This window comes from Castor canadensis, chromosome 1 (assembly GCF_047511655.1).
Source record: "Castor canadensis chromosome 1, mCasCan1.hap1v2, whole genome shotgun sequence".
NCBI lineage: Eukaryota > Metazoa > Chordata > Mammalia > Rodentia > Castoridae > Castor > Castor canadensis.
In genome coordinates this window covers 182,391,955-182,418,187 of record NC_133386.1, presented here as the reverse complement: position 1 = coordinate 182,418,187, position 26,233 = coordinate 182,391,955, and the positions used below count along the sequence as shown (strand labels likewise).

The 26,233-nt window shown below is 49.6% G+C and overlaps 2 protein-coding genes across 4 annotated transcripts; one reads left to right on the top strand and one right to left on the bottom strand.

The window, feature by feature from the left end:
- Positions 1 to 1,046: 1,046 nt before the first annotated feature.
- Positions 1,047 to 5,879, bottom strand: Znf408 (zinc finger protein 408). 2 transcript variants are annotated; one of them, XM_074044721.1, is made up of 6 exons: positions 5,744 to 5,879; positions 5,564 to 5,664; positions 4,983 to 5,257; positions 4,282 to 4,343; positions 3,821 to 4,080; positions 1,047 to 2,608 (listed from the first exon to the last, which is right to left on the bottom strand). In XM_074044721.1, exons 2-6 carry the CDS (start codon positions 5,610 to 5,612, stop codon positions 1,098 to 1,100), a joined length of 2,157 nt encoding a protein of 718 aa, XP_073900822.1. In that variant the 5' UTR covers positions 5,613 to 5,664; positions 5,744 to 5,879; the 3' UTR covers positions 1,047 to 1,097. The 2 variants fall into 2 exon arrangements, with proteins under 2 accessions (XP_073900822.1, XP_073900823.1); XM_074044722.1 differs by lacking the exons at positions 3,821 to 4,080; positions 5,564 to 5,664; positions 5,744 to 5,879 and having other exon boundaries at positions 4,983 to 5,029.
- A 121-nt stretch (positions 5,880 to 6,000) lies between these two features.
- Positions 6,001 to 25,784, top strand: Arhgap1 (Rho GTPase activating protein 1). 2 transcript variants are annotated; one of them, XM_074044732.1, is made up of 14 exons: positions 6,001 to 6,155; positions 9,754 to 9,925; positions 10,091 to 10,186; positions 11,441 to 11,470; positions 16,981 to 17,068; positions 21,046 to 21,177; positions 21,788 to 21,874; positions 22,021 to 22,119; positions 22,502 to 22,609; positions 22,691 to 22,767; positions 22,954 to 23,031; positions 23,500 to 23,628; positions 23,850 to 23,953; positions 24,044 to 25,784. In XM_074044732.1, the coding sequence occupies exons 2-14, from the start codon at positions 9,793 to 9,795 to the stop codon at positions 24,230 to 24,232; spliced, it is 1,350 nt and encodes a 449-aa protein (XP_073900833.1). In that variant the 5' UTR covers positions 6,001 to 6,155; positions 9,754 to 9,792; the 3' UTR covers positions 24,233 to 25,784. The 2 variants fall into 2 exon arrangements, with proteins under 2 accessions (XP_073900833.1, XP_073900834.1); XM_074044733.1 differs by lacking the exon at positions 11,441 to 11,470.
- The last annotated feature ends 449 nt before the right edge of the window (positions 25,785 to 26,233 follow it).

The window sequence follows — 26,233 nt, the reverse complement described above, 5'->3', positions numbered from 1 at the left end:
AGGCCTTCGCTTGCAAAACAGACTCTACCTCCAATCCATTTCATTCCGGTTATTTTGGAGGTGGGAGTCTTGTGAACTATTTGCCTGGGCTAGCCTTGAACTGTGATTCTCCCAATCTCGGCTTCCCAAGTAGCCAGGATTACAGGCATGAGCCACCAGTGTGCGGTTCCTCTTTGAACTCTTACCCAATGATTTCTGCCCCTCACCTATGGCCCAGTGGATTGTGAGCTCTATAAAGAGTACAACCTCTACCTTTTCCTTTTGAGACAGAATCTCATTATGTTATATAAACCAGGCCTCATCTTGGAGATGCAGGGATTGTAAGTAGGCATCACCATGCCTAGCTGTCTTTTTCATAGCTGTGTCCCCAGCACCTCACAAGTCCAGTACCTTGGCAGATACAAAACACAACATCTCACTCCCTTCCTGAACTGGGATGCCTATAGGCCAGGTGAACAGAGAGGTAATCAGATTAACAGCCCGTTGCTGGTATGAAAAACTGCCCAAATCACATAAGGCCTGAACCATGGAGACATTCGACATATGGGCTAAGCTGTCTTTTAGCCCCCAGAAGCCATCCAACTTAGTTCCAAACAGAAGTGCCTATCCCTTAGAAGCCTGACTATCCTGGTGTTAAGCACCCAGGTGAGGTGGCATACCTGCAACTCCTCATTGGGTAGTTTGATTCAGGGGGTGTCCCAGGGAAGGGGGGACAAGCTCTGCCGGGAGTCAGTAAAAAGATCTCTACTGGCCGGGCGCCAGTGGCTCACATCTGTAATCCTAGCTACTCAGGAGGCAGAGATCAGGAGGATCGTGGTTTGAAACCAGCCAGGGCAAACAGTTCAAGAGACCCTATCTTGAAAAAACCCATCACAAAAAAGGGCTGGTGAAGTGGCTCACAATGTAGGCCTTGACTTCAAACTCCAGTACCGGGAAAAAAAATCTCTACTCAGGTTTCTGTGGTTCATAAGGAGGGAAGGCTGTCCTATCTGTTTCTCACAGCAGACTCCCATACCCACCAGGCAACCCAAAGAGAAAGACACATATAAGGAGAGCTAGAACAGTCTTTATGGAGAGCTGTCAGGAGGGTGCCAGTGTTAGGTGCCTGTCTCCACCTCCACCACCTCAGCCCAACCACCAAAGCCTATGTCCTTATGAATTAGCATTAGGCTGGGGCTGGAGCCTGGCTCCTCTGGCACCACGAAGCACTTTTCCTGGCTCTCTGAAATGGCGACCTCAACAACATCCCTGTCTGGGGACGCTTCCTGCTGGCTGCATGTGTCCAGCAGCTCTGGCTCAGTCTGAAGGAGCACCACAGTGGGCTCAGAGGCAGCAGAAGGCACAGAGATGGGGTTGGGAGGTCCCTGGGGCTGGTGACTGAGCTGGTGCCGCTTGAGGCTTTGAGGGAGGGTGTAGCCCATGTCACAGGTAGGGCAGCGGTAGGGCTTGTCCGCCAGGTGAGATTTGAGGTGACGTCGCAGCTTGGTGGCCAGTGTGTAAGCACGGCCACAATGGGGGCATGGGAAGGGCCTTTCTCCTGAGTGCAGGCGCTCATGAGCACGGAGGGTATGTGGGTCTCGGAGGGCCTTTCCACACACGGGGCACAAGTGGGCCTCCCCAGTGTGGGAGATGAGATGGCGCCGCAGCTCGGGCAGCTGGGGAAAAGCATCTGCGCAGTGTGGGCAGCAGTAAGGACGCTCCCCTGTGTGGAGCCGCATGTGTCCACGCAGGTTGCCCCGCTGGCGGAATGCCCGGCCACAGTGTGGGCACAGGAAGGGTTTCTCCCCTGTGTGGAGCCGCATGTGGTTCCGCAAGGAGCCCTGGTTGGCCAGGTGCTGCCCACACACTGGGCATGGGCATGGAGCAGGGGCAGCTGGCACCTGATGGGTCTTGTGATGCAGCCGCAGGGAGGGCCGTCGGGCGAAGGCCTTGCCACACTGGTCGCACGTAAAGGGCCGGGCACCTGAATGTACCACCTGGTGCTCTTTGAGGTCTCGCCGGGTGCCATAGGCCTTGTTACACTGTGGACAGGGGAAGGGTCGCACCCCACGGTGGCCCAGCATATGGGCTTTGAAGCTCTCCTCTGAGCTGTAGCTCTTGCCACACTCGGTGCACAGAAAAGGCTTGTGGCCTGTGTGTACAAATGCGTGCTTCTTTAGGTGACACAGCTGCAGGAAAGCCTTGCCACACTCCCCACACCGGTGCCGCCGTACCTGCTTTGGGGAGTTTCTTGCTGGGCCAGAAGGGCTCAGCAAGAGTACAGGGAAGCCAGAGTTCTGGGCTCCAGACTCTGAGGTCTTTGTTCTGGGCAGGCATTGATCACTGGGGCCATGTGACTTCTTGGCCAGAAAGGCATGCAGCTGGGTGTCTCTAGACGAAGGTAATAAACTGGCTTCAATGCCCTCTGGGTCCTGCTGGGTGATCGAGCTGCTCTGAGGTTCAGGTGGCCTTTGTGCCTGGAGTGGGAGCTTCTCATCCATGCTGCCATCTTGAAGCAATGTGCCAAGGGTTTGGGTATCTTTGGAAGGTTGGTCCTGTGTTTGGGACACAGATCCAGGGCTCATTGTATTCTCTGCCTGGATACTGTGTGGTGATTGGTAACCAGGGTCTGTGAAGCAAGATGTGGGGTGCTGGGGTTAGTCAAGCTTGGTAGCAGGTGATGTCACCAGCAAATTACATGATATGGTTTTCTTCTGACTACCTTAAGCCTCAGTGGGAGCAATGATACCAATATCCTTCCTGGAGTACTTTCTTTTCCTGTCCAGTCTGAAGTGCCTCTGAGGAATCATACCTGGGGACTACAGAATCCCACTGACCTGACTAATTCCTAGAGTAAGGCTATCTCAGAGTAAGGATCCTCTTATTCTCCCTCGAAGATACACACTTAGGACGTGAATCAAACTCTCTCCACCCTGACTGAGCTCCTGTGTAAAATGAAAAGACCCTTGCCCCAACCCTTGGGAGAAGAAAAATAAGGAACTGGAAGATATGGAAATAGAAGGGGGACTATTTGGGAACAGGAAGAGGATGAGGGAGAAGGGGTAACATGGCACTGGGAGAAGAGAGCATATGATTGAAGTACATTATACACATGTATGAAAATGTCATAATGAAGTCTATTATTTTGTACAAGTAGTATTTGCTAATAAAAAGCCATCAAACATAAATATACCATAGGCTTAAAAAAAGAAAAAATGAGAAGTATTACACATAGCTGTCTTCATCAATATGACCTTATTATTCCAGGAAACTCATAGGAAGGTAAGTTTTGTTCATTACTCTCCAACAGAAAATATCAAATGACAGTATGACAGTCCAAGATTCTTTATACCTGTTGCCTGAAAATTTTAGCCTTGCAGTGTCTACGAATTCTAAATTACTAATCCTAGTCAAGCCTGGCCTTCCAATTCCATACTACAAGATTCACTTTAGGTGGATGCCGGTGGCTCACGCCTATTATTCTAGTTACTCCGGAGGCAGAGATGAGGAAGATTATAGTTCAAAGCCAGCCTAGGAAAATAATTTGCGAGACCCTACCTCGAAAATATCTAACACAAAAAAGGGCTAGAGGAGTGGCTCAGGCGGTAGAGTTCAAACCCCAGTATCAAAAACAAATAAATAAATGAAAATTCATTTTTAACCAGATTTTCTTTCCCTTTCCTTTTCCCTTCCTTTCTCTCCCTCCTTCTCTTTTTTCTTTTTGTGAAAAGAAAATCTCCCTCTTCCCTACCCCCAAACCAGATTTTGAAAGGCAACTAAGACTGTGACTTATCACAGGTTGTTTGGTGAGTTGGGTAGCAGGCACTTGTTGGGCACATACCTGAACTAGGTTCTGCTGCATCCTCTCTGGGGGAGGCCACTTCTTTTTGTACAGCAGACTTCTCTTCTGTCACCACTACTACAGCTGCCTCTTCCTCTAGCGTGGGCTGTGTAGGGCTCAGGACCTCTGGGGGAGACTGGGGCCACAGTAATAGCTCAAAGCCTGGCAGCACAACCTGGTACACCTTCAGGTGGAGCCTCTTGTTGATCCAAACCAGGGTCACATTTCCCTCACTCTCCAGCCTTCCGTGCTGCACCAAACTGCAAAGCAGAGCAAGAGCTAGCTCACCAAAGCCTCTTCAAGCTGTCTCCCCTGACAGTGCCAGCTCCTACAAGGTTGAGACCCAAAGGATACTACGCCTTTGAAGCACACAGGAAAAGATCCCTGGGTAGGGAATTACGGTGAGCTTCGGGTTCTACCCCAAACCCCAATGGAGGAAATTCTGCATGAGTGTAACTTACGTGATCCAGCCTGAACTCTGCTCCCAGGCACACACAGCTCCCCCAGAGCCTAATAACAGGTCCTGAAATAAACAATAAAAGTCCTAAGTGTGTCTGAGGGGACCAGATAGGGAAAACAAAAGCAACCGGATGAAACTTCTGGGACAAATCTATCATGAAGCTCCTGGATAATTAGAAGATTCCAGTGTGGTCCGATTCTTCAGTCAAGACCAGAGTGTCCACTCACCTCCCTCGCAAGGGTGTGGAAAATTGCTAAACATTACTGCTTTCCAGTAAGTACTAAACAGAAAAAGTCATAAGAGGAACATCAACTTTTAATAGTAGCTACTACGTAACTGAACTCTTTACCTGCATTATTTCATCAGGTCCTTCAAATAATCCTGAGATTATTCGTTTTACAGAAAGCAAAATGAAACACGTAAATTGGCTAGTTAGGCACAAGGCTGGGATTTCATACTGTGCCTTCTGAATTTCAATAACCTTAGCCACTACTGACACTGTGGGAATCCAGCTTTTAACAACCTTTTGCACCTCCATTCCTTAACTACTGCAGCTCAGGGGAGAACAGTCCTGCAGACAGACAAAACCATCTCCTAGCGCCTGAAATACTCTGCTTCTTACTAACTGGAGAGCTGTCCGGAATTGTCTGAATCTCCCCCAAATTTTCAGTCATGGACAGGAGACACGGTATCCCTCAATACCTCCTCCTGACGTGGCTTCACTCCCTGACTCTTCTCGGAGACATACTCCTCTTCCAGCGGCCCCCAGTGTACTCCGGGCTGCAGGGATTCCCCGACACACCAGACGCCCAAGTGCTGCTCCCTGGCGCGTGAAGGGCCCACAGCCAAGCCCCAGGGGAGGCTCTTTATGGCGATGATGGCTGGGCTCAGCCCGGGCGGGAAGTCTTTGAGACTCTGAGTACAGCCTTTCCCCGAAGGGCTCCATCCTGGGTCTGGGCCCAGGCGCGGCTCCGGGGCTGCAGAAAGACGGGAAGGCAATGTAGGAGCAGCCCACGACGGCGAGGGAGGACAAAAGTGCAGGAGGAACCCACAGGCCCTGCTAGGCCTCAGGAGTCTGAGGGATAAGCGAGGGCTTTAGGGGAGGTCTCCTCGAAAGGTTTCAGGGGAGGACAGGGCTCTTAAGAAGCCCCCCAGCGACTTAAGGACATTGGAGGAGAATCCTAGGCGCGAAAAGAAAAGGAACTGGGGGGGAGAAAGTTGACTAGAGAACGTTTGGGCCATGTCGGCCAGGGCGGAGGTTGTAGCCATCGTAAGTTACTCACAGAGCTGCAGCAACCTCCCCTCTAAGGGCACCTCCTCCACCTCCTCCATCCTGGGTCTGAAAGCCTCCCTCCGCCGGAAGTGAGCGTCTTCTTCTCAGCTCCTTCCGGAAACAGTTATTAACTTCCAAATTTCGTCTCAGAAAAGAATCCAAAAGAGTCAGACTTAATTGGTGCATTTACCTGGAGTTTGGGAGGACTCGTAAGATAAAACTCTGTCCGAGAATAATACGAAACTAGGATTCCGGAGGCCATCAGGGATTCGAGTATCTGGGAAAGCGGAACTAATGTGTTTTCCCCACTTCTCTTTTTGGTGGGTGAGGAGGGGAAGAGACCAGTAGGACAGTTACACAGTCCCATCCTTGGGCAGGCATTTCGGCGGACACTTGCAGGAAGTGGGAGGGGCTTATGGAAAAGCCATGTTTGGACCGGGCAGCGAGTCGGAAGTAGATTGGAGGTGTGGCGGAAATGGTTGGGGAGCAGGGAGACCCGGAGGAGGCGGTTCCCATTTCACGGTGGAGCCGGATGTTTGCCGAGCTTTGACAGGCGTGGCAGAGAGGGAGCATTGCCCGGACGCGGTGAGCTGCAGGACGCGGTGAGCTGCAGGGCGCGGGATCTCCCGGGCGGGGTGGGGGAAGGGAAGGAGCTGGCCTGGTTATCCGAAGGGATGGGGAGGATGTAAATGGATCTAAAGAGAGAGTGCGGGAATGGAATTTGACTTGGGGCAGGGGGAGGGCTGGTTTTTCCACTGCGGGGATTCCACCCCACTTTGGCGTATGCAGTAAGAATACTGTCCCTTTCGTTAACTTCTTCCTGCCCCACCAGGGAAGAGGCCCAGACAGATCTCTATCATGAGCAAGCCCGTGGGAGGGAGAAGTCTCCCTGATAACGATCTGGCCAAGCACTAAGAACGAGAAATTTGGGGGAAATGTTCGGCGCTGCCACTTAGTAGGCTCCTCTTACATGTCACTTTCTTAATTTGTAAAATGAGATAATTATATCGAATCTTTTTTAAAGCTCTATGCAAATATGATTTTAATTTAGAGTTTTGTTATTGTAATGTGGGATTTGTGTTTTTGTAATTCTGGAGCCACTACAAGGAGTTGTGATTCCAACGACTTCAAGTTGCTTTTTCTGTTTTGTGCAAAGAGAGGGGATAGGCTTTGGTTGCCCTTTTGAGGGACCTCTTTGAGCCCTGTGAGTCATACCCTAAGACAGTCACTTAGGAAATTGACTTTCACCAAGAGACCACCTCAGACAGGTAGGCATGAATTAAAATCCTGTGTCTGTGGGTTGTTTGACCTTTAGCAATTTGCTTTTTTTTTTTTTTTCCTGCTCTGCACTTTCCTCAAACTGTAAAGTGGGCTTAGCAGTATATGGTGACCTGTAATGTGAATTTGTTTGTGCCCAGCTCATGGTGCTATATAGGCCCTGTACAAACATTGGTTTCTTTCTATACTCAGCAACTCATTCAACTAGTCAGTTAATTACTGAGCATCTACTATGTGCTTGACAATGTTCTGAATAGATTGTTTTTTGTTCTTTGCAGTGCTGGTAATGGAACCTAGGGGCTAGTACATGTAGGCAAAGTGAGCTACCACTGAGCTGTATCTTTAGCTATTGATTAGGTTTTTTTTTTTTGGTACTGGAGTTTGAACTCAGCACCTGAGGCTTGCTAGGCAGACCCTCTACCATTTGAGCCACACCTCCAGCCTCTGAATAGGTTCTTCATCCGTGGTTTCAAAGGGCTTGCAAACCCCTTAAAATTGCTTATAAGATTTCATACACCTGCTGATTTTTCTTAGAGAAAAAGCCCACAAATATCAGAATTTCAGAGAAGTTCACTATTTTCTAAAAGGTAAAAACCTCTGCCTCAAATGATTCTCAAGGATTTTTGTAAAGGTAGATGGTTTTGCCTGCTGAAAAGGAAAAGTTAATGTCAGAGTAGCAAGTATTTTGCAGAGTGAGCCTGACTTGCTGTTGGTATCTTAGGCAGCCAGGATGCTTCATTTCCACTTTAGCTTAGAATTTCCCTGACTTGGCTTTCCTCACCCCCCTGCTGAAAGGGAGCTAAACTTCCTGGCTCAGAGAAGGCAACAGCTGTGTGTTGGAGGAGGGTGAGAGAGACCAGTATGGCAGGGAGGTGGGCACCACTGTGAGTAGTTATGATGGAAGAGGTATGTGGGGATTGAAGGACATCAGGTCTGGAAGAACTGACAGACTAGAGGAGGAATTACTGGAAAAGAGGTGGAGTTCAACTTCAGCTCCCTTTTAAATGGTGTTCTTCTTCCCTCACACATAGCTCAGCTCCTAGCTGCTACTTAATCCTGGTTACTTTCACACAAAGGTTTCTGAACATTGTTGAGAGTCATATTTCTGAAGGAGCTGTTGCTTCTACAGATGAGGCCATTTAGGCCCAGAGAGGAAAAGGTTTGCCAGGATGGTTGCAACTCATTGACTTAGACAGGATTGTAACCCAGTTCTCTATATACCTGATCCCATGCTTTTTTCATCTCATTAAGCACCTACTGTGTGCAGAAAGATTTCTCTGGGGTAGCTGTGAACAGGGCTGAAGGAGCCCCTGGTGCCTGGGTAGTGACAGACAGAAGTATGGAGAGAAGGCTTAGGTATGGAGGAGGTTGCTTTGAGCTGAATTCTGTCCCTTAGTCAGCTAGGAGCCCTTGTCAGGGAGCCAACCTCCAGCCTCCTGGTTGAATGACAGAGGACCACATAGATGGGAGGGGAGTGTAGGGGGGTGAGGAGGTGGCTTCAGTCTTCCCAAGACTGAAGATTGCCTGCAATGGAGGGCTGAGGGTTGAAGAGAAATAGGAGTGGGGCTTCAGGTGGGGACATAAGAGTGCTCACAGAGGAAAATGCATTACCAGATATGACAGGATCATTCTTTGTGTTCTTGGGAAGGGACCTATGTTTTGGTGGTAAGCAAAAGCAGTGAATAGGGTAGTGGATAAGGTCAGGGCACAGGAAAAGAGAGAGACACAGAAGAGGGTTTGGGACTGTTTGGTTGCTTGGTTTTGGCTTGGGAGCGTGAAATAGCTTTTCCCGCTGACTCAGTGTGGTTGCCCTGGTAACAGGGCGATTATTGCTAGACCCAGGGAGCCAGTTCACCATCCAGAGTCCTCCGCTGTGATGTGTGCATGAGGTTGTCAGGTTGCCTCAGATGTCAGCTCTTCCCCACTCTTTCCTACCCACCCTCGGGTCCTGTCTGCTTTCCTTATCCGCCCTGCTGATTCTCTGACCATATATGTCATTTTTTTGGCTCCAGGAATGCAGTAGGCTTACGACAGGCTTTTCTCTGGGGTTGGACAAATGAGTTGAATTGAAACCTCCCTCACCCATGTGGTGAGCTTGTGGTGAGAAAGGAAGATGCTTCCTGTAGGGCTGAGGGCAGAAGGTGCCACTCCCATGACCAGGTCCTAGACCTGGGGAAGTCTGGTTTCAGTGCTGGCTCTTCTCCACCCTGCCTGCTGTTCTGTCCTTCACCTCCTCACTTCAACACTCTATATGTCACAAGCAGCCCCTTTTCCCATCTGAGCCTTCCAATCCTAGAGCAATCTGTTGTCCTTCTTACCTTGAAACTAGTGTTTGGAGTCTTCACAGATTAAGAGGGGCCTGGAGAGCCTGCAGATTGTGTTCTGAGAATGGAAGGCAGATTCTACCCATGTTGCTAGTTTCTGTCCTGGGACAAACCCAGCTGGGCCCTTCAGCCATGGCCTTTTTTCTTTGACCCTCTTGTCTCTGGCCACCTCCTCTTCCTCAGGTCAGAGGCAGAGGAATGGAATAGCCATGGCCACAGCCAGCCATTTTTAGGCATGGCATGTGGAGACCCTTAGATTCCTTAGATTTTGTAACATTCATCTCTGTAACTTCAAGGACCTGTAAGGAGAGGGACATGGACCTCTGCCCTTTGCAGCTGGGACTGCATGACTGGGCCAGTTCGGTGGCAGGCTCTTCCTGCCCAACCAAGGACCTGAAGGGAGGTGCCAAACTGTGCCATCCCCTGCTCCAGCTGCCTTTCTGGCAACATGCTCCATGAGCTCTTGGCAGGATGAGAGGTGTTGAGGAACAGAAATAAGGGAGCCAGGAGAGGGAAGAGTGGGGTCAGGAGGGCTGGTGGTAAATGTTACAGAAGATGAATGCGGGACCACTGACTACTTCCCTCCCTCCTCTCCCAGGTTTTGCTTCAGTCTCTGCTGTGGGGGACAGACTTGGCCATGGATCCACTCTCGGAACTGCAGGATGACTTGACCCTCGATGATACCAGCCAGGCCCTGAACCAGCTGAAGCTGGCCTCTATCGATGAGAAGAACTGGCCCTCAGATGAAATGCCAGACTTTCCCAAGTCAGGTGGGTATGTCATGTCTCAGGCAGCCCCAGACACCTTTCCTTCCTGCTGAAGGGACCCCAGGGGAACAGGAACACAAGACTCGCTGGGAAGGGCCAAAGAGGGTAAGTCTTAGGAAAGCACCATGTCATCCCTCAGGGGACCCCTGACTTTGCTGTGTTCCGCAGATGACTCTAAAAGCAGTTCCCCAGAGCCTGTCACACATCTGAAGTGGGATGACCCTTACTACGACATCGCCCGGCACCAGATTGTGGAGGTGGCAGGTGAGCTCCCCCAGCCATGTGCTTTTTTCCTCATGCTCTGTACTCCTGGCTTACAGAAACCACCCTTCACGCCATAAAGAAAGGGACTGGGGCATGTGTGCCTGCCCTAGGTCTGACTCAGGCCTTGCAGCTCCTGAGCACATGTGCTTTTTCTTAAAAGCAGACTTGATCGTGATGGCCACTTGACAGAGTCACCTACCACTTTCTGACCTATGGCCTGTGGTCTCTATTTATAGATAGTATGTGAGAGGCAGTGTGGTCTAGTGGCCTTACTGAGTTTGATCTCCAGCTTGGCCCTCCAAGCTCTTTCTCTCTCATTGGGTCACTGAGAGAATTACAGAAATGCGTGTATGTCAGGGCCTCGCCACAGACAGGACATAGTTCACCCTGAGTAAGTGGCCTTGTCTCTCCCTGCACTCCCTTCCCCTTTCTTCCCTCATCCCAATGTCAGCTTTTCTACTCCATCAGTTACTGGAGAGAGGGGTGTTTCAGTCCCTTCTGGGAAACCCTTCCTCCAAGGAAGTCTGGAATAGGCAGAGCCTTCTTCCAGAAGTCAGGATCCTTGGAGCATCAAACTCCTGGCAGATGTTCTGCCCTGCTGAGAACAAGTGCAGAGCCCTCCTTTGGGTCTCTGCTTCTGGAGCTCCCTCCCTGCTATTTATAAGGTATGACCCAGAAGAGTCTTGGAACAGCCATGGATGAGCTGGCTAGTGACCCAGAGTCCCACCACTAGAAGAGCCAATCATGAGGCCAGGCAACTAGAGGCAAGGAGTTAGCCTGGTTCTACTCTGAGGCACAGAGAGCCTGGTAGAATGTGGGCCCTAGGACCTAACGTGCTGGCTGAGAGGGCCCTGGAAGAAGCCACGTCCTTGAAGCACCTGTCGTGGGAAACCATCAGGGAGCTCCATTCTTCTGGATGTTTGGCTCAGAGAGGGGCAGGCTGTTGAAAGCATTACTCCTAACGTCGAAGGTGTTTCTGTGGCATCTGTGTTCTGCTGCTTTCCCTGGTCTGGTCTGGGGCCTTGGCTCTGGCCTCTGTCACTCCTACAGAGGCAAGTCTGAGAGTTTCTTCCTGGCCTGGTCCTGTTCACAGGAGAGTCACCCTGTGAACCTGAGTGGGGTGTGGGAATGTGTGACATGGAGTCTATCCTGACATCCTTCTGACCTATGTGGTCAAGTCACAAGACAGGCTGCTCCTCCTTGTCTTGTGGGTCTCCCAGAAAGCAGCTCTGCAGCTTGTTTCTGTTTCCCCAGGGTGTGATGAGCCTGAGGGGGCCCAGCCAGGTAGGTGTCAGTCCTGGTTGTCTGTGCTTGGACTCTCTGGGCTGCAGTCTCTGCTGTGAATCAGGAAGGGCTCTTGGTGGAGGCCAGTGGGGCCAGCTTAATTGCAGTCCCACTCGGGAGCTGGATGCTGGCGCAGCCTGGGAGCCGGAAATAGCAGAGTTTATGGGAGGGATGACAGGGTGGAGGCTGTGTGTGGACACACCCAGAGCCCAAAGGGTAGGAGCTCCATGAGAGGGAGGGGCCTTGTCCATAGTAGGCCAGGCCTGCACTCTGGCCTTGGGGCCCCTTGGTGGTATGTATGCCTTGCTGATTGATGCAAGGAGTCCAGGTTGGCACCACCAGAGTAAGGCTTTTTTGATGAGCCCATGGTAACATCCCCAGGGTTAGAAATGGGAAAAAAAGCCCATGTAGAAGAGACAATGGGCTGTGTCCTCCAACTCCTCTGCAGCCTGTGTTGTCCCTGTTAGCAGTGGCCATCATGCTTCTTGGTCTAATTTAACTCAGTCCAAGGGGGTTCTTTCTAGTGATGTACTGGTAAATGTTTAGCAGTGGGCTCTCTGGAAAAAAGGAAAAAAGCCATCATTTGTATCATTTACTGTTTCTGCACAGCTAGTTTCAAGCTAGTATGATGTCAGTGGGCTTGCAAAATTCCTGACAGTTTAACAATTTAACAAATGTTTGGGCCAGCACATCACTGGCTGTGTCAGGCCCAGTTCCACCTTCCATGTCCTTGGCCTGATCTGCAAGTTGTGGACAGGCTCCGGTTGGACTGGCATTGCCCAGAATACTGGCTGAAGGAGCTGTCCTGTAGCTGATTAGCACACAGTCCACCCTAGGAGAGGCCCTGACTGGGGAATGCAGAGGCCTTGCTCGCAGACAACTTGTCGTGCTGCACCCTCCTCATGGAACCCTCTCCCCAGCACTGGAAACTCACAGTTGCCAGCCCCATCTCTCCCTTAAGTCTCAAGGGCAGAATCTGCTTCTTTCTGAGAGCAGATAGGGGAGTTCTGGGCCTCTTCACGTGTGCTTTTTCTTTTTTTTTTTTTTGGTGGCACTGGGGTTTGAACTTAGGGCCTCACGCTTGCTAGGCCTTGATCCACTTCTGCAGCCCTGTTTTGTGATGGGTTTTTTCAAGGTAGGGTCTTGTGAACTATTTGCCCAGGGCTGCCTCCTTAGTAGCTGGGATTACAGACGTGAGCCACTGGTGCCTGGCCGCATGTGCTTCTCGCTACAACCGCTACCCTGCCTGCTTCTGGATTCCAGGCCACCCAAAGACATGGGTGATGAAACTCCCCTTAAGGGAGTGGGAGGAAAGGGGTGCCCATACCCTTATTCCTTGCTATCTAGGAGTTGCTGGGTAGGGGCTTCCTATCCAGCCCCTCAATGCTCCCCAGTGGCCCCTAGTCCCATTCTGGCTTCATGCAGTATACATTCCTAGAATAATATTGTAGACGTTTAGGACAAGGCTTATAGCCAGCATTGAGGACTCGTTGAGGAAAACCCCACATTCCTTCCCTCAAGAAGTTTACAATCTAGCACTTGCCCTAGCCTGTTTGAATCCCTAGGTTTAATTCCCAACACTGAAAAAAAATTATAGTCTAGTGAAGTATAGTTGTTTTTAAAACTGGTCACAGGCTTCTTTGAGACCATGAAAGGTGTTCCCAGGATGTGAGTCTCTCTAGAAAAAGTGTGCATATACTTGTAATATTTTTTTGAGTATAACATCATGGAGATGGTGGATCTGCCAAGCCCATTGGTGGAGCCCTGGTTGAGAGCCCATAGCTGCCCATTTCCAAAGTGCTATGGCCAGCTGAAAAGTAGAACCACAGGCTCCTGACTTCACCCCAGCTGTTGCATTAACCTCTTTTTGACTTTTTACATTCCAAAGCTATGAGAGCTCACAGACCTGCCTTGCTGAGTCCTTAACTCTGCCAGCCAATGAGGGCTGCCATACTGCTGGGTAGAGGATGGAAAAAAAATTTTTTTTTTGTGGTACTGGGTTTTTTTGTTTTGTTTTGTTTTGTAGTACTAGGGTTTGAACTTAGGGCCTACACCTTGAGGCACTCCACCAGCCCATTTTTGTGAAGGGTTTTTTTGAGATTGGGACTCGCACACTATTTGCCCAGCCTGGCCTCTAATCACAATTCTGATCTCTGCCTCCTGAGTAGCTAGGATTATACACGTGAGCTACTGGCGGCTGGCTGGGACTGGGGTTTGAACTCAGGGCTTCACAATTGCAAAGCAGGCAGTCTACCACTTGAGCCACACCTCTAATCCATTTGGCTCTGGTTACTTTGGAGATGAGACCTCACACATTGATTTACAAGTGTGAGCCACCAGTGTCCAGTAGAAAGTATCTTCTCAGAGCCCCCACACTCTTCCTAGAATTCCTTCCTGCGTTCTAGGCATTTCCTCTGCTTAGATGGGAGTAGGCAGATGATGCAGTCCCCTCTTTCTACACTCCTGGTGGGAGTTCCAGGGATTTCCAAAACTCCAGATTGTGTGGCTAGGCTTCCAGGCAACCCTGTGTCCTTGCTCCCTGCCAGTCTGTTCTTCCTTCCTGTCAGAGCCAGAGAAGCAAATTGGAATAGGTTCACAGCAGCCCCAGAGACAACCTTCAGCTGGCCTAGAAGGGACCTAGCACATCAGGGTCTAGACTAGGGCATGGAAGACAGCAGGAGCACCTGAACCAGGCTTGGTGGCACAGGCCTGGAACCTCAGTACTCAGGAAGCTGAAGCAGGAAGATTGTGAGTTCTAGAACAGACTGGGCTAACTAAAAATAACTCTGTGTGTGTGTGTGTATTTATATTTGTATAAAGTAGACCTTCTTCCTCTTCACACTGGCATGGAAAGGTTTCTCTGCTTATCAGTCTGGTGAAATTTGGAATTCTGCCCCAGGCTTTGGGAAACTCACTAAAAGTCTTATTTGTAACCTAAGCATCAAGAACAAACTCACAAGTTGGGCATGGTAGGTCATATCTGTAATCCTAGCTACTCAGGAGGATGATGGTTCGAGGCCAGCCATGGGAATTAGTTCTTGAGACCCTATCTCAAAACTACTCAACATAAAAAGCAGGCTAGTAGAGTGGCTCAGGTGGTAGAGCCCTTGCCTAGCAAGTGTAAGATCAAACCCCAGTACTGCAAAAACAAAAAACAAAACAAAACAAAACAAAAACCCCACAAATGGAACTATGCACCATATAATTGTGACCTGTGATTGTGCAAGCTACCAACATTTATTATTTGAAATAAGGTCTTATTAGGTTATCTATTCTTGAACTTGTGGGCTCAAATGATCAGCCGCATGCCACTGTACCCAGCTACCGACACTTACGTAATACCTGTTATCTGTAGGACCAGTACTAGAGATTCAAAGACAGACTGGATGTGTTAGTCTACAAGCCTCTCATGAGACAGTAGAAGATGGAGCATTAACAATTACACAGAAGAGCCAAAGTGTCATGGCGGGGGTAGATGACGGTTCCTGCTGGAGGCCATGAAAAGGGCCACCTTACCTGTCTGGGGGAGGAAGGGGAGGTGATCATGCCTTGGTTGAGTCTCCTGGGTTCATAGAAGTTTGGATAGAGGAAGGGAGCAGAACTGTCTTGAGAAAGGCCTGTGTGGTATGAGAAATAGCAGAGTCCCAACCCAGCCTGTGGGCTTCTGAGTTAGAAATGTGCATGGTGTAGGCCTAGAAAGAGGTGGGGTTGAGCCCTGATTGCCTCGTGAGCTGTTTTAAGAAACATTTACAGTATCAGGTCAACAGAGAGTATCTAGGGTAGGACTCAGGAGGAAAGGTGTTCCAGGACAGTTAGGGCAGGTAGGTGTTTGTAATCTTCCAGAGCTAGACATTAGGCAAGTTAGTGGGAAGGACAGAGCCTGTTTTCTGGGCTTGGTGTGCTGGGCCTCAGACACTGACCCAGGAAATTCTTGGAGGACCCTGACCAGGACCTTTCAGGGTCAACAGAGCCATGCAGTGCTTTGGGTGGAAACTGGAAGAGCTGGACAAGGTAGTCAGACTGCTAGGAGTGAGGTTCTAAATCAGGTCAAAACTCCAGGCCATGTAGCCTGCAGGCACAGGGCCACCTTGGCCACATTCCAGAAGCCTCCTTCCTCTAGTGAGCCATGCCTTAGCCCTAGGGAAAAGGGTGAGAGCCTTGGGAACTCTCTGTAAAAGTACTGACTCCCAGGTTTCATCATGGATCACAAAGGACGGTCAGGATCATGACTTGTAAGCAGGGAAGATACTCAGCCAGAGTGAGCGCCTACTAGTAGTCCTGTGATAGAGTGGAGGGACAGACTCTCCCTGCATTTCAGGGAGAAATATAGGTGGTCTTTTATTTGCCTCTAAGGCTGAAGGGTTACTTAATTGCAGCTTGGTATCTCTGTAGGGGTGAAAGGAAGGTCCCTGGGACATAGAAGAGTGGGGAGCAGTCCTTGTCCGCTTTGTTTTCCTGGAAGCCCCCATCCACGCTGTCAGTTGGGGCAACAATATGTGTCTCAAGAGCTTCCTGACTTCATGACAGAGCCAGCTGGTCAGGGGCAAACATCTCTGAGTGCTGATGCCATGGTGAGCATTTTGCCACAGCTTTACACACTCCTCTGAATTGTGTGTTCTTTAAAATATCCTTAATGGGAAAGATGATTTTTATAGGTGTCCAGAGGTAAGTCTGGTCGAGTGTGCTCAGTCATTCTAGTAATAAAATAGAAAGTGTTGTCAGTGGGCAGAAGTGAGACAGGACTATTAAGTGACCACACGATATCCTCTGTGGCCTCAGACTTGCTGAGAAGGTAGCTTCAAGAGATTTTTCCAGCTGCTCCTGCTCATACAGGGTGCGTAAATGTAGCAGAACTGGTTGGCAAGATAATAGATGCTTTGGTGAATGTGAAGGTCTTTTTAAATTGAGATAAAGTTTACAAAACAAAGTCAGTCACTTTCATGTGCACAATGCAGTGGTATTTAGCACATTGACAACTCCGTAAGCTGTCACTTCTGATGCTATTCCACACTTTCACTACCCATGGCCATATCAACTCTGTACCTGTTAAGCCCCTCATCCCAACTCCTGGAAACCACACTTTGCTTTCTCTCTTTATGGATTCACTTCTAGATAGCTCATGTAAGTGGACTTATAGTAGGTAAGCATTCTTTGGGGTGTGGCTGCTTTCACTTGGCATGTTTCCAGGGTTCACCCATTTGTGGCATTCGTCAGTACTCCATTCCTTTTTGTGACCAGGCAGAGTTCCATAGCATTGATAATCCACGTTTTCTTTATCCAGTCATTCATTGATGGGCATTTGGGTTGTTTCCAGCATGAGTCTAAAAAGTCATGTTACTTTATTGTGCGTTTTGGTGGCCCTGAAAGCAGCTAGTCCTTCTTACACAGTATTCCCAATGCATGGGACTCTTGGTCCCCTGTACTCGCTGGCACAGATCCCCGGGCTGGCCCCACCCTCATTCTTTGAGCTCCTATTTGACCCATTGTGCTCCATCTTTCTCCACACCTAGGAGATGACAAGTATGGGCGGAAGATCATTGTGTTCAGTGCTTGTCGAATGCCCCCTAGCCACCAGCTGGACCACAGCAAGCTCCTGGGGTGAGTGTACCCATGGGGAAGTGGCTGGAGCCACTTGCTTTACTGCCTCCTTTCCCCCCTTCTGGTAAGGGTGCTGTTTTACATTTGGGAGAGAGCAGAGGGCTGGAAGTCAGACCTGGTCTCTGGTCCTGGAAGATCCTGTGTGGATTTGGCAAGCGCCCTTGACACTCATTTGCTCACATTTCAAGGGGGAAACAAGTAGCACGTGAAATTCTACACGTGAAGTGACTTGAAAAGTAAAATGCCATCCAAATGATCCTAAATGGTATTTCTCATGTGATGATTGTTTCTCATTTATAGAAACAATTAGAATTATTCATAATTAGTGTTATTTTAGGTCAAATTTGGTGCTAAAGATTTCTGTACCTGTGTGGATTCTCTTTGCCATATGGATGTAGTATAGACATCTATAGGCTGGACATGTGGCAGACCATCTTCTGGAAACCATTCACTATTGAGCCAGCTCTGGACCCACAGTAGGGATCAGCGTGCCATCACCCTGGGGGTGGGATTGTCCATGGAAGCCCAACAGTTTTCTTGGAGTTTTCTCGGAGCCACCATCTTGCACATCTTTCCTGCACAGTTTAACACACTCCCTGAAATTGAAAATTTCTGCACAGCTCACAGCAGCTCTTTGAGGTCCTGAGTGTTTGTGCATGTGTACAGGGTACTTGGTGGGGACAGGCTGCTAGGTCTGAGTCTGGAGTCTCAGCTAGCTCCATGTAATCCAAGGCTGGGGCTTAGGGCAACATATCTCTGGCCTCCTGACCTCTCCTCCTGTGACTCCTCACATGAGGTAGGCAGAGTCTTGTCCAGACCTGCCACATGGCCTAGCCAGGAACAGGCCACAGCTCAGCCTGAGGGTGGCTGAGTCACAGGCCCTCTTCTTTAGCTTTCCTACCTTGTCTGGTGTGCCAGGTGACTGGCCAGATAATAGCTACAGAGGAAGGAAGTCAGACTGTGGGGCTAGGAAAGCACCTAACTTTCAGGAGACTGTTGCTAAGGAAAGCTGCAGCCATTCTGGGGTTTCCTTCAGGCTCAGGATGCCCACTGCTGTGAGCTCTCTGTCCTGTCACTGCAAACACACAGACACAGAGTCTGGTCACAATCCCTACTGAGAGCAGGGCGGCGCTTCCACCTTGAATTAGTCTTCCTGTTTTTAGTCAGATTACCTCAGATTTGGCTTTCCTAGTTCCCCACCCAGATCTGAGGGGTTGAAATGGAAAATGCCTGAAGAAAAGACCAATTAAACTTTGGCTCTGCCTCTTAACTAGCTATATGCTTTGGGGCAAGTCTTTTCTGAACCCTATAAAAATAATTGTGCTTGGGACTGGAGGTGTAGTTCAGTGGTTAAGTGTCTGCCTAGTACTTTTGGCCCTGGGTACCGAAACCTAGTAATCCTAGGTTTGGTAGTAATCCTAGCTACTGGGAGGCTGAGATAGGGAAGACTGTGGTTCAAGGCCAAGCTGGGTAAATAGTTTGAGAGACTTCCATCTCCAAAATAACCCAAGCAAAATGGACTGGAGGTGTGGCTCACGTGGTAGGAGTGCTTACTTTGCAAGCATGAAGCCCTGAGTTCAAACCCAGTCCCACCCAAAAAAGAAAATTAATAGTAATTGTGCCCACCTCACAGGGTTGTTGGCAGTAAGACAATATACATGAAATGCCATTGTATACATTTTAGAAGTATTATAATTTTGAAAGGTAAGAAAAATGTAAGAGCTATGATGAAAAAAAATAGACTACTATAAAAAATAGTCTTAATAGTTGGTTATATTCACTTCCTGTTTTTTTTATAACATATTTGGAACTGTAATTAGTTTTATGTCTTAAAAATTAAAAATTTGAGCCAGGTGTCTATAATCCTAGCTACTCAGGAGGTTAAGATCAGGAGGATCACAGTTTGAAGCCAGACCCTGACAAATTGTTCAGGAGACCCTATCTTGAAAAAACCCATCACAAAAAAAGGCTGGTGGAGTGGCTCAAGTGGTAGAGCAGATGGAGCACCTGTCAACCCTATTGCCACAAAATAAAATAAAATAAAAAATTCCTCCAAGACATCCTTTAAAAAGCATTTTATTGACATATAACATATATATAGAAAAGTGAACAAGTTGTAAATATGTTTCATAATTTTGTTTTGTTTTTGTTTTTGTTTTTTAAACAGGGTTCTGCTATGTTGTCCAGGCTGGTCTCAAACTCCTGGGCTCAAGCAGTTATCTTGCCCAGCCTCCTGAGTAGCTGGGACTATAGGCATATAACTAACAGGGCATAGTGGTGTGCTTCTGTAATCCCAGCCATTGGGAGGCAGATGCAGGAAAATTACAAGTTCAAGGCCCACCTGGGCTACATAGCAAGACTCTGTCTCAAAATCCAAAAACAAAAACAAAAACAAAAAAACCCCAAACCAAACCTGATCTCAGCCACACCCACAGACTGCCCTTTACTCTTCCAGTCTCCTCAGAGGGTAACCACTGTTCTAACATCTGACTTTACAGATGCGTCTTGTCTACAGAAACATCTTGTGAGATATCCTGTTTATAGGTGTCCCATGACTTTAACCAATTCCCTGACGTTGGACAGTTTGCTTGCTGCTCAGTGTTTTTTGTTGTTGTTGTTGTTGTTTTTATCATAAAAGTCTGGAATGAACAAATAGCTTCCTACAAAAATGTTTTTGTTCCTCTCTGTTTTCTTAGTAAAAATTCCTGGATACATTTTTACAAGATCAAAGAGGCTGAACATTTTATATCTTCTAATAAATATCACTTTATTGCCCTCCAAAAGACCAGAACATCTATCAGTAGATGAGAGTGTCTGTTTTTGACTACAATCTTTGTTATATTCATTGTAGCAAAATGCCATCATTTCTGTGACAGCTCTCTGGTTGTTACAAAGTGCTCACTGTAGATAATGGGTAACCAATTGTAGCTAGGAGTGATTAGAATCCATAATCTCTCATTAGCCAAGTCTGCTGCCTGCCTGTGCTTGCCCAACCCAGTCTAGTACCCAGGGACCAGTCTTTAGTTTTCTCTCTAGGTTAGGTCATGGATTTGGCACTTCCAGGCATTTTCTCTCCTCTCATCTCTTGGATGTCTATAGCATTTGGCCTGCCCAGTTCGGAGCTGCTCCTGCTGGAGCAAGAGGGTGTGGCTGGAACTCCCATCCTTTCCTGCATTCTCTTTTGTTCCTTCCTTATGTCTCAGGGTGCTCAGTGTCGCCTGTATTGTAGATACCCTCTTGTAAGAATAGGGAACCTGAGATGTGGCTCTTTGTTCCACTAAAAGCCTAATTATTAGAGCAGTTGACCACCCTTGCCTCTCCTGGGCACAGTGTTTTACAGTTTGTAGCACAGTTTGCATGTAAAGGCAGAGCTGTCCCAAGGTCTAGAATGCTGTGGTAGAGTTGGCTGTACTACAAGCTGTGTCACCTTGGACAGACATGGACCTCTGCTCATTGCCTCATTTGTTAAGATGGGGAAAACATCAGCATCAGATGTTTTGAGGAAATGAGATAATGTATCAGAAGCCCTTGGCAGATACTAAACCCTATGTTGAAAGCAGTGACTGTCCTTATTACTGACTCAGGTGATCCTGGGGGGAAAATGCTTTGCCCTTTTTACTGCAGGTAGGTGAAAGGTCCCAGCTTAGAGTCCAGGTCTCCTGACTTCTAGCCAGTGCCCACAATGAGAGCTGTTACTGTTTTTCCTTTGCCTAGCCCAGATGCTACCTTCTGGTGACTGATTTTACTGCCAGAATGGACACTGGGGAGGGCTCATGGGGAACGGAGTACATGCAAGCAGGAGACCCAGAGCACCGGCATCTGTCTTAACGGGCCATACTTGTGCACAGGACAGGTCTGAGCAGGGCTTTTCTTTCATTTTCTTCATGGTGCTGGGGATGGAACCCAGGGCCTGATGCATGCTAGGCAAGAACCTCATCATTGAGCTATGTCCCCAGCCCTGGGCTTTTCTCTTGAAGGTACCTGAAGCACACACTGGACCAGTATGTGGAGAGTGACTACACACTGCTCTACCTGCACCATGGCCTCACCAGTGACAACAAGCCTTCTCTCAGCTGGCTGCGGGATGCTTACCGGGAGTTTGACCGAAAGTGGGTTGGTGCATGGGGGTGGGTTCCTGGACCTGGAACAGGTAGCTTTGGGCTAGCACCTTTGTAGGCTTCAGGCTGCCCTCCACTTAGGCAGGAGCTTATTCCATGCTAGCAGGAGGCAGGGTTCCCATCTGGGTGAACACAAAGAATCTACACTCCTCTGTGACCTTTATGTTATTGAACCTTGCTGAGCCTTTTGTTTCCCAGTCCATCAAGTGGGGCAACAATGGCACTTCGAGTAGTCAAATCAGACTTAGCTTGTTTGCTAAGGAGCAGCCCTGGTTGGGCATGGTAGCTCACTCCTTTAATCCCAGCTACTCGAGAGTCAGAGATCAGAGAATCATGATTCAAGACCAGCCTGTGCAAAAAAAAGTTAGCAAGACCTTATCTCAACCAATAAGTGGGTGTGGTGGTGCAGAACTGTGATCCCAAGCTATGAGGGAGGAATAGGTAGGAGAATCTGTCTGAAGATAGCCAGGGCAAAAACTCAGGACCCTATCGGAAAAATAACTAAAGCAAAAGCCTACATAGGAAGACCCCGTCTTAAAAAGCAAACAGAATGAACCAGCCCTGTGTCTCCTGCCCTACCCACTCCCTGTCTGACCCACAGGTACAAGAAGAACATCAAAGCCCTGTACATCGTGCACCCAACCATGTTCATCAAAACCCTGCTCATCCTCTTCAAGCCCCTCATTAGGTGAGCAGGCCCCAGGAGGCAGGTGGTCTCTGAGCATGCGCCCAGGCTACCAGTTTGAGGCAAAGCCTCTGTCTGAACTGGGTGGGCTGAGGGGAGAGCTACAGCCTACCTGGAGGCCCACCCTGACCCAGGCCTTCCATTGACAGCTTCAAGTTTGGACGGAAGATCTTCTATGTGAATTACTTGAGTGAGCTGAGTGAACATGTGAAGCTGGAGCAGTTGGGAATCCCTCGCCAAGTGCTCAAGTGAGGCGGGGAAGGGTTGCTGGTGGGCAGGGACTGTGCGTGCCCACAATATGTGTATGCATGTTATGTCTGGGGGCAGGAGAAGCTGGCCAGGGGAGGGAAGTCAGCAGAGCCCAGAGTAATGGGAGAAAGCCAGTGTCATGATTCAGATGGCAAATAGTGTCAGTCATAGCAAAACCAAACCCCCATTTCTGTCACTTACAATCTGTGACTGGATCTCTTAAAGTGTGTGCTTCCTTGTGTGTCACATGAGGTAGGGTTGTTCTGAGGATTAAATGAACCTCACATGTAAAACTGCATAGTAAAGGCCTAATAAAGTTGACCTTCAAAACTACACACACAGAGCCAGAGGGCCTGATTCTCATCCCATCTGCTCCCCTAGGTACGATGACTTCCTCAAATCCACACAGAAGAGCCCTGCAACAGCCCCTAAGCCCATGCCACCACGGCCTCCCCTGCCCAACCAGCAGTTTGGTGTCTCATTGCAGCAGTGAGTATGCAAAGGGTGGACGGCCAGGGCTCTGGAGCTAGGCCAGGCCTTACACCCAGCTTGTCATCCCTGTTTCCGTAGTCTCCAAGAGAAGAACCCAGAGCAGGATCCCATTCCAATTGTGCTCAGGGAAACTGTTGCCTACCTCCAGGCCCACGGTGAGTGCCAGGGCCCTGGTCAGCAGCTGTGGGACCACTGATTTCCAAAGCCTACCTGCCTCAGCTGCCCTTGAGCTCTGGGCAGGGGTGGGGTAGGTCTGCCCCCATTGGAGCCATGAGACAGAGTGGGCAGAGTGGGTTGGGAAACCACTACTGGCCAGCGCTCTGAGGCTCACTGTTCCCCAGCTCTTACCACTGAGGGCATTTTTCGGAGATCAGCCAACACCCAAGTCGTACGGGAAGTGCAGCAGAAATACAACATGGGTGAGTGGGGGGGGGGTACAGGCCCTGTGTGTGTGTGTGTGCACGTGAGTGCATGCAAGAGAGAGAGGAGGGGTGCATAGTATAATTGTTGGGGGGAGGTGCTTGTCTCCCTTCTCCTACCTTGTTAACAATGTGCCAGCTTCTCTTCCTGTCAGAGGTTTTTGTGACTTTTGGTGTCACTACATGGTCCCACTTCTGTTTGGCTATCCCAAGCTTGCTGCCTCATCTATAGGCCCTGAGGCCCTGGGTTCAGGCTCATTCAGAGGTGAGGAGTCAATGTAATGTATGCAAAGGGTCCACTCCACCCAGCATCCCCTGCTGCAGAGGAAGAGGGGAGTCAGGTGTAAGAGGTCCCCTGGAAAGAGGGGGCTCATGCAGTGACTCAGTGGAGTGGGACCTGCCTGGCTTCCAATGGATTGCTGGCCTGGGCTGGGCCTAGCTCTCTCCCTACTGCCTCTGCCCACCCAGGCCTACCAGTGGACTTTGACCAGTACAATGAGCTGCACCTGCCAGCGGTCATCCTCAAGACCTTTCTTCGGGAGCTTCCTGAGCCCTTGCTAACCTTTGACCTCTACCTTCATGTTGTGGGCTTCCTCAGTGAGTTCTCCTCTCTTCCCTCCCCAGCCACATCTTCTGCCAGGCCTGGGACTGAACTTGGGGTGGGTGTGTTTGCTGTCTGTTCACCCACCCACACTGCCCTGGAAGCTTGTGGGCCTAGGCATCTCTAAGGAGGTCTGGTTAGGTCTCCGCACTGGCTTTGGGTCAGGGTGTCCTGAGTCAGCCTAGTATCCCTGTAACCTGGGCCCTACTCCTCATAGACATTGATGAGAGCCAGAGAGTGGAGGCGACACAGCAGGTCCTCCGGACACTGCCAGAGGAGAACTACCAGGTGCTTCGTTTTCTGACTGCCTTCCTGGTGCAGGTGAGATCTCATCCCCGCCTCTACTGCTAACCCGGGGGTGAAGGGAGGGCGGGAGGAGAGCCTACAGCTCCCCCACCGTTCCCTCCACAGATTTCTGCCCACTGTGAGCAGAACAAGATGACAAACACTAACCTGGCTGTGGTCTTCGGCCCTAACTTGCTGTGGGCCAAGGATGCTGCCATTACCCTCAAGGCCATCAACCCCATCAACACTTTCACCAAGTTCCTCCTGGATCACCAAGGGGAGTTGTTCCCCAGCACTGAGGCCAAGGGGCCCTGAGCCCAGCCCCCACCCACCTGCTCTGGCAGTCCCCGCTTGGACTCTTGCTCCTGGTGTCAGGCTTGCAGGAGCCCTGGGCTCCAGAAAGGGCTGTGAAGTCCCTGGAGATGGATGCTGGAGCCAGTCAACCAGGGAGCAACTCCTTCCTTCAGTTCATTCCAACTCACAGGCCCTGGCGGCCTCGCTGTTACCATGAGACATTTTCTTCGCCTTCTACTTCTCACTGCCTCTCCGGATGCCTGGTTTCTGCTGGGCTCTCCAGAGCTGGGTTTGGCTCTTCAACATGGAGAAGGACTGAGCCCCAGTAATCCGTTTCCTGCTTTTTCCTGCCTCTGTTTTCCTGGCAGCTGTGGACCACAAAATCACTGCTGGCTGGGCTGGTAGCTGGGGCTGGTCCTCTCCTTCCTGATTGGTAGGGAATGGACAGCTGAGGTCCTTGGCTTGGCCTGGCCGAGCTGAGGTGCCTCCCTTTCTGGGTCAGTTGCTCTGCTTTTTTAGGAGTCCACCAAGTGTTGCCTGGATGTAAGTACCCTGATCCTGTCCTGCCTACTAATGGCTCAACTTGGGTAGTTCCGCAGCTAAGGAATGACAAGGCTGGAGTCACTGTCCTATTTCTGCCTACTGGGTCCGCCTTTGCCAAGTGGTACTTACTGCCTCAACATGTCCTATCCCCCTAGTTCTCCAAGACCAGCAGCTTGGATGACAGGACTCAGAATCCCAGCAGCCATTGCAATAGGCCCCTTCCCTCCTAGGGAGAGCTCTAGCGTCAGGTGGGCATGTGGTGAGCAGTCTTTACTCTCCATGCCTTTACCTGTATTCTCTCACACGTACAGGTCCTCAGCCACAGGCTCTTGTGGATGTGTCTGTTGTGGAGTCACTCTGGTCCTTGCTCTGGCCAGAGGTGATTCAGTGCCTCTAGCCTGGGGATTCTTGAAGGGGTAGAAGCCTAGAAGGCCCATAGGAGGGGCAGAGATTTTGCTAGATCAGCCCCTGCTGGGCAAGTTCTAGCAACCTTCCTGAGAGAGAGTATGGGGCCCCAGGAATCTATTATCTTTCAGAAAACCTGGACCCCAGTGATAGTTGATCTCCCTCATTCCACTTTTTCCTGATGAACCCTGAGTTTCTCTCCCTGCAGCCTTTTCCCCTGGTTGCAGGTACGTACTTAGTGACCCTGCCACCACAGTTGTGGCCAGGCAAACCGACTCCAGAGCCTGTAGTGTGGGGATTCTCACTGAGCCGGCCCCCAGGCCTCCAGGAGTCTGGAGCTGCTACTGGTTGTCAGTCTCTGTGTTGCTAGCCTGGCCTTCCCTGGGCCACTGCTTCTGCACCCCACCCCCTCTTTTGTATATAAAGTGTTTCTCACAGTCCCAATTACTGGGGTGCCTTTTGAATATATCTTGTCTTTCTCCTGTCCCCTGATCTGTTGGTCTGAACCTGGGGGCACTTGTACTGTGAATCAAGTGTTCACATTCACACGTATGACTTCCTTGGCACCAATCATGGATTTCACCATTTGCACTTTTTGTATTTCAATAAAAATGGAGATGGAAAACTGTCCTCCAGTCCATCACTTGTGAGCAGGTCAAAGGCCATCTTCTAGGCCTGTCACTTTTTTTTTGTACCTGCAGCATTCCAGCTGGTCAGATCTGCATGTGTTGTATCTAGGACCAAGAGCCCTTGTGCTCTCACCTGGAAGGTACTGGAAGCTTGAAGGGAACTTAGATTTTTCTAAAGCCAGCAAGGGAGAAAACTAGAGTGGACTGTGGTGAACATAGGATGGCTTGGGAGTCACACTAGGGTTTGGCTCATGGTTCCATCAGTTCCCACCTCTAACAGTGACATAGTACTGGCCTCACTTTCTGAGACCATCTCATCAGAATGTGGTTCCTCTGAGGACCAAAAATACTGTCTGCGGTACCTAACACAGTGGTAACCAGGACCATGAGTGAAGTGACAGCTGGTTTGGAACCCCTGTATCCTTTTCCTTTGGCAGTATTAGGG